At 38.2% G+C, this 17,702-nt stretch overlaps 1 protein-coding gene across 2 annotated transcripts in view; it reads left to right on the top strand.

The window, feature by feature from the left end:
- Positions 1–17,702, top strand: part of ARHGAP5 (Rho GTPase activating protein 5) — a 42,081-nt gene that overhangs the window by 19,001 nt on the left and 5,378 nt on the right. For both annotated transcript variants that reach the window (XM_082213427.1, XM_082213426.1), the window contains exons 2-5: positions 1,593–5,467; positions 8,548–8,695; positions 13,886–13,963; positions 15,796–15,927. In XM_082213427.1, the coding sequence (XP_082069553.1) occupies positions 1,766–5,467; positions 8,548–8,695; positions 13,886–13,963; positions 15,796–15,927 (4,060 nt within the window). In that variant the 5' untranslated portion in view covers positions 1,593–1,765. The remainder of the gene's footprint in view (positions 1–1,592; positions 5,468–8,547; positions 8,696–13,885; positions 13,964–15,795; positions 15,928–17,702) is intronic.

The following is a 17,702-nucleotide window of genomic DNA, read 5'->3' as shown; positions in this document are numbered from 1 at the left end:
GCACTTTGACATGCTTTCGAACTGCTAGGTTGGCAGGAGCAGGGACCGAGCAACGGGAGCTCACCCCGTTGCGGGGATTCGAACCCCCGACCTTCTGATCAGCAAATCCTAGGCTCTGTGGTTTAACCCGCAGCGCCACCCGCGTCCCTGTGATATGGAAAATATTTATTGCTAATTCATATAAGCATCCTATATATTAATTATTCTCTACATTGTATATTAGTTAACTTTTCTTTTTAAGGGTAGAGGAGCAGGAAAGAGAAAACATTTCTTGAGAACTATTTACAGAAAATTGTAATATCTTCTGAATTTATGGGGGAAAAGACTGACAATCTGATTATTACCTTAAATATAGTTTGAAGAAGCAATTCAATGAACAGTAGAGCTTCTCAAATGTCATTTTTGACAAGGGGCCCCTGTGTAAACACTCGTTGTGGATTGTGCCAGTATGTGGAAACAGTTACCACTTAGATGAATATACACACTGAGGTATTGGATATCATTATCAATATTAGCATCTTCATTCCATAAACATCAGAATCTTTTAATAATCTGTTATTTATGGAGTCAGTTATGTGAGGTCTTGCAGAGGCACATGGGGATGGGAGTAGAATGGCAGTAGGTGGGCTGAGGTGTTAACAAGGTTAATGGTATCACCATCTCCACCCAGAGTTCCCCCAACCTTATGTCCGTGTTTTCCTGCCCTGTCCCAGTTAATGTAGCACCACTGCTAGGAGGTTATCACAGCAACTCCATTCCCCTCACACACTTCCTGTGGAGGTTTATACTTTGATCAAATGATGTCATTGGTCATCATACTGTTTATTTGGTAACACTTGGAAGTTAGATTTATTAAATGTTTGTAATTATTCATATATTCCCCAGGTTTCTGTTTGAAGTGTGTTTTTTTTAAATAATAATTTTATTTTGCTAACTTTCTGCCTTTTGAAACCTCATTGTTTGGAAAGGAGAGAAAAATCACCCATGCTGAAACATATGCGTTTTAAACATATTTTAGGTTCCGTTTCTAAATGCCGTTAATTAGAAATAAGTTCAGTTGAATTCAGTGCAATATTGCAGTAGAAAGAGCTTTGTGTGTTGAAACTGTCTGCATTCATTCTGCTTTATGTGACTATCTTCCCAGACAAGTTCATAGTGGATGGTTAGCTTTACATTGGTTATCTAATTATTGGAGGATAGGGTTCATGTTATTATTGTATAAGCATTATAAGTGCACTGATGAGTATTGACTGCTCTTTCTGAGCAGCAGAATCCTACTTGGACCCCAGTACACTGGACCACATATAATTGCATGTATGTTTCCTTGGATTGCCTTTGTTTGATCAGGGATCTTAACTGGAAGCAAGTGCCATTGATGTTGATGGAACATGTTCTTCATGTAAATGTGCTTAAAATAAGAGCACTAAATGCATGTACGGTGCATTTAAGTGTGGACATGTGAGCTACATACCCATTTTTATATATCTAACTTGGTTAAAAGCATCAGGTGTGTGTGTTTGAATTTATTGAAAGAGTGAAAGTAGACCTATAGGTAACTGTAATTAACAGAGTGTTTCTTCTTTCCCTTTCAGAAATATGCACCACTTGATCTGAACATATAAGTTTATTGCAAGCATGAGAATCCAAGAAGAACTGAAAATACCTTTAAAAAATTGGAGATAAATTTTTAGTGTGTAGAAGCACTTTTAAGAATGAACACTACAGCTGGTTGTGTTGGTAACTACAGAAGGATGAGAAGAACACTATGATGGCAAAGAACAAAGAGCCTCGTCCCCCTTCCTATGCTATTAGTGTGATTGGACTTTCGGGGACTGAAAAGGATAAGGGGAACTGTGGAGTTGGGAAATCGTGTTTGTGCAATAGATTTGTGCGTTCAAAAGCAGATGAATATTACCCCGAACATACCTCTGTGCTTAGCACAATTGACTTTGGTGGACGAGTTGTTAATAATGATCACTTTTTGTACTGGGGTGACGTAATACAATGTGGAGAGGATGGAATAGATTGCAAGATTCATGTTATTGAACAGACTGAGTTCATTGATGATCAGACTTTTCTGCCTCATCGGAGTACGAACTTACAACCATATATAAAGCGTGCAGCTGCAACCAAATTGCAGTCAGCAGAAAAACTTATGTATATTTGCACAGATCAGCTTGGATTGGAGCAAGACTTTGAGCAAAAGCAAATGCCTGAAGGGAAGCTAAACATTGATGGATTTTTATTATGCATTGATGTAAGTCAAGGATGCAATAGGAAGTTTGATGACCAACTTAAATTTGTGAATAACCTCTATGTTCAGCTATCAAAATCTAAAAAGCCTATAATAATAGCAGCAACTAAATGTGATGAATGTGTGGAACACTATTTACGAGAGGTTCAGGCATTTGCTTCAAATAAGAAGAACCTTCTGGTAGTAGAAACATCAGCAAGATTCAATGTCAATGTTGAGACGTGTTTTACTGCACTGGTACAAATGATGGATAAAACCCGGGGTAAGCCTAAAATAATTCCCTATCTGGATGCCTATAAAACACAGAGGCAACTTGTTGTGACTTCAACGGATAAATTTGAGAAACTTGTTCAGACTGTGAGAGACTATCATGCCACTTGGAAAACGGTTAGTAATAAACTGAAAAATCACCCAGATTATGAAGAATACATTAATTTAGAGGGAACAAAAAAGGCCAAAAATACATTTTCAAAACACATAGAGCAGCTTAAGCAAGAGCATATAAGAAAAAGAAGAGATGAATACATCAATACATTACCAAGAGCTTTTAACACACTTCTGTCAAATCTTGAAGAGATTGAGCATTTGAGCTGGTCTGAAGCTTTGAAATTAATGGAAAAAAGGCCAGATTTCCAACTATGTTTTGTGGTGCTGGAGAAAACACCCTGGGATGAAACTGATCACATAGATAAAGTGAATGACAGGAGAATTCCATTTGACCTTTTGAGCACGCTAGAAGCGGAAAAAGTCTATCAAAACCACGTGCAGCATCTAATATCAGAAAAAAGGAGAGTTGAAATGAAGGAGAAGTTCAAAAAAACACTTGAAAAAATACAGTTCATTTCTCCTGGGCAACCCTGGGAAGAAGTTATGTGTTTTGTAATGGAGGATGAAGCTTTTAAATATATTACAGAGGCAGATAGTAGAGAAGTATATAGTAGACATCAACGGGAAATTGTTGAAAAAGCCAAAGAGGAATTTCAGGAAATGCTTTTTGAGCATTCAGAACTGTTTTATGACCTGGATTTGAATGCCACACCTAGTTCTGATAAAATGAGTGAAATTCATGCAGTTCTGAGTGAAGAGCCTAGATACAAAGCTTTACAGAAACTTGCACCTGATAGAGAATCTCTTCTATTAAAACACATAGGGTTTGTGTATCATCCCACTAAAGAAACCTGTCTCAGTGGCCAAAACTGTATGGACATTAAAGTAGAACAGTTGCTTGCCAGAAGTCTCTTGCAATTGGACCATGGCCGCTTAAATTTGTATCACGATAGTGCCAATATTGATAAAGTTAATATTTTCATTTTGGGTAAAGATGGTCTGGCGCAAGAGCTGGCAAATGAGATTCGGACTCAATCCACGGATGACGAGTATGCCTTAGATGGAAAGATATATGAACTTGATCTTAGGCCAGTTGATGCAAAGTCACCTTATCTTCTAAGTCACTTATGGACTTCTGCCTTCAAACCACATGGATGTTTCTGTGTGTTTAATTCAATTGAATCACTCGCTTTTATTGGAGAGTCGATCACTAAAATCAGGACCGAAGCATCTCAGATAAGAAGAGACAAATATATGGCCAGTCTTCCATTTACATTAATACTGGCTAATCAAAGAGACAGTGCTAGCAAGCACTTGCCGATTCTGAGACACCAAGGACAGCAATTGGCAAACAAGTTGCAGTGTCCTTTTATAGATGTGCCTGCTGGTACTTACCCACGCAAATTTAATGAGGCTCAAATAAAACAAGCTTTGCGGGGAGTTTTGGAAGCAGTTAAACACAATTTCGATGTTGTAAGTCCCGCTCCTACAATTAAAGACCTTTCGGAAGCTGATTTGAGAATTGTCATGTGTGCCATGTGTGGAGATCCATTCAGTATAGATCTTATTCTTTCACCCTTTCTTGACTCTCATTCCTGTAGTGCTGCTCAGGCTGGCCAGAATAATTCCCTCATGCTGGATAAAATTATAGGTGAAAAACGGAGGCGAATACAGATAACAATATTATCATATCATTCTTCAATCGGTGTAAGAAAAGATGAACTTGTTCATGGGTATATACTAGTTTACTCTGCTAAACGGAAGGCATCTATGGGAATGCTTCGAGCATTTCTTTCAGAAGTACAAGATACGATTCCTGTCCAATTGGTGGCTGTTACTGATAGTCAGGCAGACTTTTTTGAGATTGAGGCTATCAAAGAATTAATGACGGAAGGTGAACATATAGCTACCGAGATTACAGCTAAATTTACAGCTCTGTATTCTTTGTCTCAATATCATCGTCAGACTGAGGTTTTCACATTGTTCTTTAGTGATGTTTTAGAGAAGAAAAACATGATTGAAAATTCTTATATGTCTGATAGTACAAGAGAGGCAACACATACAAGTGAGGATGTTTTCCTGCATTCTCCCAGAGGAGGTGCTCTTACGTACAATTACTATCCAGATTCAGAAGATGATACTGAAGCCCCACCTCCTTACAGCCCTATGGGGGATGATGTACAGCTTATCCCAAAAGATCGATTCGATTTGGAAGGTAATGAATACCCTGTTCATAGCACACCACTTAACTGTCACGATCATGAACGCAACCATAAAGTGCCTCCTCCAATAAAGCCAAAACCAGTTGCACTCAAGCCCAATGTGAAAAAACTAGATCCAAACCTGTTAAAAACTATTGAGGCAGGTATTGGCAAACCAAGAAAAACTAGAACAACTCTGGCACCATCTGATGATCTAGATCAATCTGATAATTATGCAGAACCTATAGACACCATTTTCAAGCACAGAGGTGTTACTGATGATATCTACGCAATTCCAGATGATAGTCAGAATCGCATGATTAAAATTCGAAACTCATTTACTATAAATAATACCCAAGGTGATGAAGAAAATGGATTTCCTGACAGAATGTCAAAGACCCACGGTGAAAGAAGACCTTCAAAATACAAATACAAATCTAAAACACTGTTCATCAAAGCCAAATCTTATTATAGGAGAGCACATTCAGATGCAAGTGATGATGAAGCTTTTACAACATCTAAAACTAAAAGAAAAGGGAGGCATCGTGGCAGTGAAGAAGATCCCCTTCTGTCCCCAGTGGAAACATGGAAAGGTGGCATTGATAACCCTGCTATTACATCAGATCAAGAGTTAGATGACAAAAAGATGAAGAAGAAAACTCAGAAAGTAAAAGAAGACAAAAAAGTAAGACATTTTTTAAACTAACTTTTTATTTTAACTATGCATTAAGTTCTTTTTGGAGTTGTGCAAGTTGGCCTTATCAAATGTTGATTGCATTGTCTGGCTGGGAAAAGGTCCCAAGGAAAATTGGATGGAGGGATCTTGCATCAAAGGGACACAAGATTCCTCAGTCTGATTTGGGGTGATTTCCCTTCTCTTCCTTGGATGATTCAGAGCTCTTTGTTTGGTAGGTCCCCTTGATGCCTGAAGAAGCTTTTCAGAGGTATAAAGGGGAGTGGGGAGGAGGGATAGATTGTTTCAGCTCATGCAGTTTTGGTTACAACCCAATGCCTTTGTTTCATATTGCAGAATCTTTCTAGGAATGTCAGCTATATTTCTGGTTAGATTTGACAAATTTATATAGAAGGCGATTCAGACTGGCATATTTTAGTGACTAGGATAATGTTACTCCTATTGGTGAATGCACTGCTGTTGTTGGGCTCAGGTTTTTTATTTGTTTTTTAATTAGAAAGCGGCATGTATTCAGTGCACAGCAGGTTTAGCATAGTCAGTGCTTTATTACTGGCCATTGTAAAGATAATAAATATGTAGCGTTTCAGATGTCAGTGAGGTCAACATTTGAAATAACTGTTTTGTGAACTTTGTGTGTTGAATGTGGAAAGGGTGGGAGGAGAAATTGTTCCCTTCAAATTGTAATACAGTTATTTGTGAATTATCAGCTATTGCTTTATGGTCTTGTGCTGTGTTAGATCAGATCTAGTCCAGTGTTGCGTTGTCCTGGCAGTGGCCAGCTGTGAGTCTTATACATAACCAGGATACAGTGTTGTTATATAGATGTATATTGTCATTGGGCATAGTAGGTTGTTGTGCAATCTTTGGGCAATCAACTTGTGAAACTCTTCTGTGATTGCACTTTTGGAAAGAGTGTTGTATGCAAAAGAGTACTGTGCAGGGAGGAACCCCTGCATCAAAACCTGCCTATGACACTATTTAGCTTTCTCTTCAGATAATTATTTGACACAGGCAGTTGAAGAACTTTACTGAATAAAAGTGTGCATTGCAGATAAAACGTTTTGCCAGCTTTTTACATGTTTTAGTAGCTTGTATGGTTAGTTTTGAAAAGATATTGGCCCTGAAGGACTTTCGTGGGGATTAGTTCTGGTTTTTCTAATATTTCCTGTGCACGGAGAAGCAGTTTAAAAAAGATTAAATATTGTTTAGGGTAATAATTCTAAAAGTATATATAGTGCAGGCAAACTGTCAGATTTTAGAATTGCTTTATAGAATTGCTATGTCTTGGTACTGATTATATCTTTATATAAAAGAAGTTATTTGGGCAAAGTTTTCTGGGCAGCATTGATAGAGTAGGAGATACTAGAAGGACATCTGTATAAAATACCGAGTAAGCAAGAAATTAACCTTTACAGCTGTTACACTACTTGCAGAAATTGCTTCAGCTCAAGCAGTGGAAAAAGCAGCCACTGGTTATTGGCTGCCTAAGAAATGGAGTCAACCTGGTGTATTACTACTTCCTTGTAAACTTTCACATTTTAAAAAGCCAATGTGAGCTGGTGACTAGCATGTTGGCCTAAATGCAAGGCATCATTTATTAACCTCAGGTCTGTGCAATGGATATAGTGTTGGCTTGCTTTACAGTATTAATATAGAGAATTCAGGAAATTTTGTAAATAGTTTTTTGCTCTAAAATAGCTATCATTGTGGTTAACTATAAACAGCTTAATATTGTCTTGTCATTTTGTTAATTTGTTTGAGGACACTTAATTTTGTACAGTGTTGGAAAGAAAAAAGGTGGAACCACAGTTAATCTTCACCAGTTTAAAGTATTTCCTGTCTGAATGGAGCTATCACACCTCATAGAAACATACTATTTAGTATTTTGCATTGTAGGTCTTGAGAAATAGGAGCTTGGATCCAAAGGCACACAAGTGAAGTTCTGCTTGCACAAGGGGAGATTCCCCACTGTTGCTTGTTTGTGTCCTGAAAGGCCATGCCAGAGCATGCCACAGAAGGAAAGATATGTCATAAACATCTTAAGAAGTGGCCTGTTGGGCTTCAGTTGGAAATGGAAACTGGCAAAAAATGGATTGCGACTTGATATTTAAGCCACAGTTGTATAAACCCTTAAGTTTAATATGGTATTAAAAACCATATAGTGCTATGTGTTGTGGATGTTCAGTTGAGCAGTTAGGCTCAGCACAGGAAGAAACTGTGTAATTGAGATTGCTTTTACTGGGCAAACACACACATGCACATGATATACACACACTATTTGCAGTTGCTATAAGATGTTTTCACTCTCTGAGCCCAGAGATGGTTCCAGTTTACAAAGTCCTTAGTGAAACAAAGTCCAGTTTCTAACAGAATCCTGCAAGTGCCAGAGTTCTCCAAGCCCAGAAGTCTTGGAAGTTATCCAGCTTCCCTCAAGCGAGCTCTTCACAAAGTGTTCCACATTTTCACAGGATTGTTCCTATAGTCTTTTCCACGTTTCGCACAGATTCTCCTGTACTGTTCAACAATGAATGCTGCAATCTGAGATTGAGCCCTTTTCTACCTAGTGTTACCTGCTAGGTTGCCCAGCAACTTAGATAAGACAGTCATGAGATGCCTGCAGCTAGAGGGTGGGGGCATTTCTGCCTACTCTTGGACATTTAATTTACCCTTTATTGTTTTATTGCTTTCTTATTAAAAGAAGAAAATACTTACATTGAACCATAATATAGAAATTTACCAGTGTTTCCATATATATATATATATATATATGTAATATTCCACATATTACAAAGGAGCTTTTAAAAAAAAGGAATTTCAGAAAACAACACAAAGATAGCCTCCCATATGTTGCTTAGCTTTTTATCATGTTATATGAATTTGAGTGCAGAAAGATTTTAACAATGTTGAAAAGCTTGTTTGCTCTCTTTATTGAATAATTATAAATTAATATATTCAATATTAGTTCTGTTGCTAAGATTCTTTTGTTACAGGTATGATTTTATGTAGATATTATTAATTTTTTTCTTTCATTAGTGACATACTTGGCTAAGAATGCTGTTGTTTTCTTGTAGCAAAAAAAGAAAACCAAGACATTTAATCCACCAACTCGTAGAAATTGGGAAAGTAATTACTTTGGAATGCCCCTGCAGGATCTGGTTACACCTGAAAAACCTATACCACTCTTTGTTGAGAAGTGTGTGGATTTCATTGAAGACACAGGTAGGACACAAGTTGGAGCATCAATAACATTTTACTATTTCTTGGTAGCTAACTATAAAAGTCTTGTTAGCTTCTCATCATTTTATACTATGTGGTAACAGAAATAACAAGTGTGCGCTGAGGACTGTATACTTTCACATGTTTACCAAAGCAAACCCTTGAAGGATCAGTGCTTTTTAATTTGTTCATAAATATTGTAGAGTTGGGGCAAGTAATGTGGTAGCCAAGTTTGCTAATGCTACTGAATTGTCACTAAAACAATTTTAGGGTCACTAAAACAAAAATAAAGATCGTGGAGTGCTCCAAACTCAGGGAATGGGTGGTAAAATGGGAAATGCAATTTATTGTAAACAAGTGTAAAGTGATACATATCTGGACTTAAAAAACAACAACCCCTTAATTTCACATATACGCTCATGGGGTCTGAAATAATATTGACTCTGGACAGGACTTTGGGGTTAGAGTAGATAGCTTTATGAAGATGTTCACCCAGTGTGCAACAGATGTAAAAAATGACAAATTTGATGCTAGGGATCATAGGAAAGGAATTGAAAATAAAACTGCCAATATAACAATGCTGTTGTGCAAACCTACTATGCGACTGTTTAGAATACTGTGTACAGTTCTAGTTGCCTCATCACAAACTGGATATTGTACATTTGGAAAAGGTTCAGAAAAGGCCAACCAAAATGATCAAGGGTTTGATTGGAACAGCAGTGGGTAAAATTATGCATGGCATAGGGAAAGTGGATAGAGAATATTAAATGCAGTACATTTCTTATGCAGTACATTATGGACATTAGCTCTACTGGGGGCAGTGATGGTCACCAGCGTGGATGACTTTAAAAGAGGATAAGACAAATTCATGAAAAATAACCTGAACTAAATCTGATACTTTTTGCCTCCACTATTGGTGGCAGTGTGCTTCTGTCCCACTTGTATGCTTCCCTTAGGCATCTGGTTGGCCACTGTGAGAGCAGGATGTTAAACTGGGTGGGCCATGGGCCTCATCCAGCAGGATCGTCTAATGTTCTTATGACTCCTGGAATATGGAACTGGGAGGAGAGCAGATTTCTTCTACTCCTGTACATGCTGCTGATGGTCTTTTCTCTGTTGTCTTGTGGTCTCCTCTCCCTACCTGACTACATTTCCCTGGCTTTACTCAGTTGGCCTCAACCACAGACTTAGGTTTGCTGAAAAAACTGAAATCTAACATACAGAAAAATCACTTTTAAAACATGTTGTTAATGCAAATGTAAGCATGCAAGATTCCAACGAAACTTGAATTGGGATCTATAGGATTAGTGTGATTTTTATCTTCTGCCTACCTTTGTTCTAAAGTGCTATATAAAAGCTAAATAATGTGAAATGAAGAGATGTTACTGATGAACTTTTTGATCCTGCTCTGCATGCATTTCCATTGAAAAACAACAAAAATAATGCAATTCAGCCCCACTTCATGAAGCAGCAGCTTCCCCCACCCTTTGTGCTGCAGCCCAGATCTTTCCTGAGTATTCCCCAAAACCTAAGAAAGGCTCGGGGGGGGGGGGGGACACGACAGTATGCTAAAGTTGGAGAAGGGGTGGCAAACCCCATTGCACAAACAGCATTCCCTTTTTGTGCAACCCTGCTTAATAAATTATATCAGTACTGTACAATGCCTTCAAGACTGAAGCAGGTGCTGCAGGTTTGAAAAAATTCAGCTGAAATAATCTTTTAAGTGGCTTAGATTTTGTTCCCTCCCAACCCCCATTTATTTCATATATAAACATTCAATACATTTATGGATACCAGTATACAGACCTACCTAGAAGTAAGTCTCATTGAACTCAATAGGACTTACTTCAGAGTAAACATGTATGGAGTTGTGATGTGAATGTCTACATCAAATTAAACAATACCTTCTCTAAGAATAACAGAGGCCAAAATGAACAAACTTAACATTCCTCTTTCAGTCACAGCTCATTCCATTGATTGTAAACCTTGGTAGGAAACTGTTTTAGGAAGTAAAGCAGACCCAGCATGTCTTGCCTTGTTGCCAGTAAAAGGGAATTGCTTCAATGACTCGTTTAATAAGTGTTGCTGAAATAGTTTCCTTTAGCTGGCAGTAAACCTCAGTACGCTGCATTGTGCACTCGTTATATGTTACGTTTGACTAACTGAATGAGTGGGCAGCTCAACTATTTCTGTGTACAGGAGCAAAGATTGTACACTTGTTGTATGTAATATATTACACTACTCATAGGTAGCATGATTAATACAGCCCAGGACTCAGTTTGTTGGCTTCTAGGCCTAAGCAAAAAGTAACCCAGTGATTCTAACAGTGTTCTGTAGGATCAGTTTTCATTTGGGATTAAGCTGTAGTCATCAATTGACCCAGGTGCTAATTTAGATTTTGAGAATTCAAGCTGCTTAGGTGCTGATCGCACTTTGTTGGTTTTGGACAAGATTTCCTTGCAAAGTTTTTCAATTTGATAGCATATACTAACTTATGTGGGGGACGCGGGTGGCGCTGTGGGTTAAACCACAGAGCCTAGGACTTGCTGATCAGAAGGTTGGCAGTTTGAATCCCCTTGACGGGGTGAGCTCCCGTTGCTCGATCCCTGCTCCTGCCAACCTAGCAGTTCAAAAGCATGTCAAAGTGCAAGTAGATAAATAGGTACCGCTCCGGCAGGAAAGTAAGCGGTGTTTCCATGTGCTGCTCTGGTTCTCCAGAAGTGGCTTAGTCATGCTGGCCATATGACCCGGAAGCTGTACGCTGGCTCCCTCGGCCAATAAAGCGAGATGAGTGCCGCAACCCCAGAGTCAGTCACAACTGGACCTAATGGTCAGGGGTCCCTTTACCTTTACCTTTTTACTAACTTATGTAGCAGTGTTTTAACAGCAACCTTTATCTCCATTGTTTTATTTTTAAGTAGAGTCAGTAATTTTAATAACATTCAGAATGCATGAAAACTAGCATTTATATTATTACACTTGCAATAATAGCTAACATTTAAATAACTACCAATTCTGAAGTTTTCTAAGGATGATATACCAAGCAATGCATTCCATTTGTGGAAGAATTTAGTCTTGTTCAGTGGAATGCCCCCCATCTCCTTCCAATGCTAGGAGTTCCCTCCACTCTCAGGGGTTAGACTAGATGATCATTGGTATCCTTTCCAACTCTACAGTTCTATAATACTGTGACTCAAATTAGAGGTTAACTATCTGGCAAACATTTTTATATCTGGAATATTTCACCTAGTACCGTATTTTTCGCCCTATAAGACGCATTTTTTCCCCTCCAAAAATGAAGGGGAAATTTGGGTGCGTCCTATGGGGCGAATGCAGGCTTTCACTGAAGCCTGGAGAGCGAGAGGGGTTGGTGCGCACCGACCCCTCTCGCTCTCCAGGCTTCAGGAGAGCCCCAGCGCCAGCCCCACAAGGTCGGGGGACAGAGGGAGGCGGAACGCTGCCATCCCGCTGTCTCCCGAAGTGGTTTGGAGGCTGACGGCGGGGAGAAGAGCGCTTCTCCCCGCTGCCTGCCCCACCACTCCGGGGACAGCAGGGAGACGCAGCGCGTCTCCAGGCTCTCCCCGGACCTGATCTCAAGGCGGGCGGAGGGGAGAAGAGCGCTTCTCCCCGCTGCCTGCCCCACAAGCGCCTGGGGGGGAAATAAATTTTTTCCCCTTTATTTCCCCCCCAAAAAACTTGATGCGTCCTATGGGCCGGTGCGTCCTATGGGGCGAAAAATACGGTAATTATTTAAGAAAAGTCTTTTTTAAAAAGCATCTTTTTATCTATCCTATGTTCAGTTTTTGACAGCTTTTCTTCCCCATGAAGCTTGTATTTCCTTTTGTGATTCAGTGCATATGATATGTGTTGAGTTAGGAGCATTTGTAAAGTGAGGTGGCTTATTCTTTGAGTAGTTCTTTTAATTAATAGAATTTTTCAAAATGAAGCATAACCAAATACAGTTAAACAAGACAAACAAAATCATTATAAACCAATACAACATGTTATTTGTGTACAAGGGAGAGAATGTGAAGTGTGGGGCAGAAAAGTTGGTGGTCCAGACCAACACGGTGCTCAGACATTTCAGATATCAGAGAATTTCCCATCTTATGTTTATAGAAGGCCACTTTCTCATAGACACTATCTGTGACTTCTTCCAGTATTGAAGCATTAGATATTTAGCCACTATATTGTCTGTTTGTCAGGATCCAAAGGACTGGTACACATGATTCAGTAGAACATTAACATCTGTAATTTGCAAGGAGGCATCAAAAGCCATATTTATGTGGCTGCTGACCTCTGACCAAAAGACCGTGGCTTTAGGAGAAGACCAAATCATGTGACAAGAGTGTTGCTTGTGGGGCATTGCAATGCCAGCACCTGTCAGTGCTAGTTAAGTTTTTGCTAAAAAGACTTTGTAGATTCCAGTAAATGCTGACAATTATTTTTTCTTGTATCAAACCTTTGACTAGGTTTATATGAGTGAGGGTGTGGGTGGGATTGAAGAAGTGAAGAGGGATTATGGGAATTCAGATCACATACATTGGCATGAGGGCTTATTCATAACAGTTGTTAAGATTATGTAAGATTATGTAATTATGTATGCATTTCCTTTTTTAATGGTGATTAAAATATAAAACTTTGTGAGAGCAAGTAGTAGTGCATGTTTTGTTTTTAAAAGAGTGATGATTAATTGCACTATGAATTAGAATTAGCTTACTATTTTTACAACCATTGTTTACTCTGAAGTAATGCCCACTGAATTGAAGCTGAGGGTTGCTTTCCTTAAAGCATTCTTAGGATTGCAAATAAACAAGAAATCAAACCATATTAATTGAAGAAATCAATAGTGCAAATCTTTTTTTAAGCCCTAGTCTGTTAGCTGCAGGCAACAAGGAATTACATGCAAATATGAAGATGGAGTTTCATACAGGCATAGAGTGCTCTAAGAGGGATGGAGTGTTCTATCTCTCATCTACATCTGGCATAATAACCAAATGGACCCCTCCTCTGTATCAGAATAGGAAGGCTGCTCTATAGCAGAGGCCGTCTAGTAAAGCATTCGGCAGGCTACTTGTTGAACTTATGTTCAAGAGTGTGATAGATATTTTAATACGAATTTTGCTTACGCTTAAATAATAACTTTTCGTTTGCAAAATATAACCATGTGACATTTGCTTTCCACCCCCAAAGGTCTATGTACTGAAGGTCTCTATCGTGTTAGTGGGAATAAAACTGATCAAGACAACATTCAGAAGCAATTTGATCAAGGTAATGGGAGATATGATGCATATCACAAATAATTTTTGGTGTATCAAACCCTGCAGTCTAATTTTTGCCTTCCAAACAGATAATCATAGAAGCTGGAGAGTGTGCATTTGTATAGTTATATGAAGTACAAATTACGATTTGCGTGTTAATGTATTGAGAACATGCAGTGGTAAGCATTGTGGTAATTGTATAATTTGTTCATTTACTGTTTAGATCAGTAGCCTGCTTTTCTACAAGTTGATTACAGTAAAGTTGATTACAGTAAAATTAGCCAATTCAATTTGAAAGTCACAATAATTTATCAAAAACAACAACATCTAAATAAAACCCCGCCCCTTCCGTTTCCTACTTGTTCCCCCAAAATTCTGAGTGGTTGATCTGTAACTGAGCTGTACAGGTAGTAAAGCATAATTTTACTGTAACAACTGTCAATTTGGTTCTAACAGTGAAGCGGATTCATTCTTTGGAAATGAGATTTCCAAACTTTCAGACAGGAGTTTTCCCCAGGCCTCTCAAAATGCCAGAAATTGGGCATGGAACCTTCTGCATTCAAACCATTGTTCTCTCTTACTGAGCTCAGAATATTAGGAAGACTTTCTGCTTCAGAGTGCCTACAAAACTTAACATGACATTAGATTTGTTTTGAACTTTATTTAAGTGTTTCAGTCAAAACTTCCACCCTTGAATATGGAGTGGGGCAGAGTTTTTAGTTAATACAAATCATAGTTGGCCTTTGGGGACATTTAATTTGTGGACTCCTGATTTGATGAGTAAATCAGTAATTTATTCCAGATTTTCCATTTTACCAAAAAATTATAATTCTTTCATGTTGTCTCAAAACCTTGCACTTCTGCTAATTATGCACAGATTTGTGGTTTAACTCTCCTGCAAATATGTGTATCCTAAATATTTTACTTTGCTGATGCAACAGTTCTGGTATAAAAAAAATTGTAACTTAGTGTCACATTTTGAAAAAGTGATTTATTTATTTTTTGGTAATTTAGCACAAATATACTTTTTTGTAATGCTTGCAAAGGAGAAGGTTTGAATTGGAGAGAAGGCAGTGCTTTAGTCTTGTATACTTTATTATTTATTTAAAAGTTATCCTATAACTTTGGAATATGTGGGTTCCTCCTCCTTAACCAGTTTTAAGTGTGAAGGTGGATGATGTGATAAATAATCCATTGCTACCTTAACACAAGGTTTTTCTTCTCAAGTACCAGGTTAGAGTTTACTTGCACAATAAATAAATTGTGTAACTTTGGAAATAAATTAGGCTAACATCCAGTGGTGTCCATGCCTCAGCAAATGAACTTCTGCTCATGTGATGGGAGTTAGTGTTCCTCTCTGCCTCCCTCCCATGCCCCCTCCCCACAAAATTAGATCCAGTAGGGTTGTGGAACAGCAATCTATATGCAAAGTACCATTGCTTAAGCAGATGTCTGCTTGCACAATGTTGGATTTCAGCCCTAGTCTGTACAGTTCTCTTGTGAGGAATAATCTTGGCTGCTGATAGCATGGTATAAGAATATATAGTCCCCATTCCTAACTGTGAAAGGGGATAAATTCTGATAATGCTGATTATGGTTGGTGTGTGAGTGTATAAAACCCCAGGGCAGTCTGTCATTTTCATAACATCTGAATAGATGATTTATAATATTGATAATTATGATCAGTGCTTATGGCAGACAAGTCTACAATAGCCCATTATTCCAGGGTAATTTAAATTGAGTGGTCAATGGCTGATTTGTATTTATAGTTCAGTACGTCATTTTCAGAAATGTGTAGTTATGGCTCTCATTAATAAAATACTGTTTTGTGTTGTTTTACAGATCATAATATCAGTCTGGAATCTATGGATGTGACAGTAAATGCTGTGGCAGGAGCTCTGAAAGCTTTCTTTGCAGATCTACCAGATCCTTTAATTCCTTATTCACTACATCCAGAATTAGTTGAAGCATCAAGTAAGCAATTCTTTTTTCTTTTTCTTTTGTGGCACATAGAAGTCAGGATATTTATTTTTGCTGATTTCTAGTCGCTTGGCAGCCTTCCAAGCCATCTTCCATGTTGTTCCAAAGGCCCCCACTCCACTGCAGAGCAGATTTTTTACTTCTGTGGGTGCAAGTAGCTCATGAGGTAAACAAAAATTGGTTAAAATTGTCTTTCCATTAGCAGGAGTGTTCAGTGAGTGGAACCCACTCCCAGTCTTCTGGAATATATTTTGTTTCTGAATATCTTTGGAAAATTCCAATAAATAGGAAATTCTGCTTATAGTGATAAATATTGAAGTAAAATTCATTGGTGATAGTTGTCTGTCTATTATGGCTATATAACACATAGTTGCTGCACTTCAGAAAACCATAAGCATGTAACATTCCCAGCTGTCTTCTCTGAAAAGCAAAGATTGGTGCTTGTGAATATATGTGAAAACTTCTGCCACCCATGCAAAAAACCATGCATGCTATTTAAAAGCACAGATCTTTGCCATTTTATAGCTAAATGTAGAATTACATGAGGAAGCAACATCCTTTATAACTTACTGCTGACTTCACTTCCCAGGGATTTTACTGAAAACAAGAGTTAGTAAAATGCATCCTACTAAAGCTTTTAAAAATATTGCTAGCAGCTCTTCCACAAAGCTGAATTTTACAGTTCCCTGTAATTTATCTGTAAAGATAACATGCCGCCATTTTATAATAGTGAGTGTGGTAATTAGAGAGATTTCTAATAGGCTTTGTAGTGTTTATCATCTGAACAAATTAATACATTCATCTATGAATAAGAATCACATTTGTGGAACTTTCCACTGTGAATAAGTGTTCTAAAATTCTGTACACATAGTTTCAAACTTTATGAAACTTGCCTGCCCCCTTGCCTGGATATACCCACAAAAACCTATCAACATTATTTGGAGTACCAGTTGAGCATCTTCTTTCTCAGCCCCACCAATCCCTAGGCAAGAACCCAGGTTGCTACCTGCATTTGAGAATCCACTCGCTTGTCTATATGCTTGTTCTCTAAAAAATATGCTGTAAGAATATTTTGTGGCTTCAGTACTGCCTTCCTATAAATCAATAAAAGCATTTAATACATGTTCATTCATGCATTTGTAATCTCAAGATTGACTACTTGTAATGCTTTTTATGTGGGACTATCCTTGTATCTTTTACAGAAGCTGCAGCTAGTGCAGAATGTAGCAGCCAGACTGCACACAGGAGGAGGCAATTGGCAACATGTTACCCAGTTGCTGAGAGAGCTGCACTGGTTGCCAGTTTGCTAGTGGGCCAGGTTCAGAGTTCTTGTGTTAATGCACAAAACCCCAAACAACTTGGGCCCAAAATACTTTTAAGGACCTATAATGTGGCAGGCCCTGTACTGTCAAACTCCCTGCCAGTACAGATTCAACAGGAATCATTCCTGCCTTTATTTAAGAAATCACCTAAAAACAGTGTTGTTTAGTAGATATGCCTTTGAAAAGTGAATTTATTTTACAGCAACCAGTACTTAAGGATTTTTAAAATGTTTTATTGATATTTTTATTTCATTGTATCTTCTGTATGGTGTACACTGCTTTGCTGTGTTTTTAGAAGTCTCTGAGAGAGGGACTCTACTTTTGAGCATTTTCAAATTGAAACAGTCCCTAGCATTTCTTGTTGCCTCTTTCTCTCTCAACTCTCTCAAAATTAGCCTATACAATGGTACCTCAGTTTTCAAACTTAATCTGTTCCGGAAGTCGGTT

Source organism: Podarcis vaucheri, assembly GCF_965113315.1.
Source record: "Podarcis vaucheri genome assembly, chromosome: 1".
NCBI classification, from domain to species: domain Eukaryota; kingdom Metazoa; phylum Chordata; class Lepidosauria; order Squamata; family Lacertidae; genus Podarcis; species Podarcis vaucheri.
Note: the sequence above shows the minus strand (reverse complement) of the source record. Positions and strands in the feature narration are given on the sequence as shown.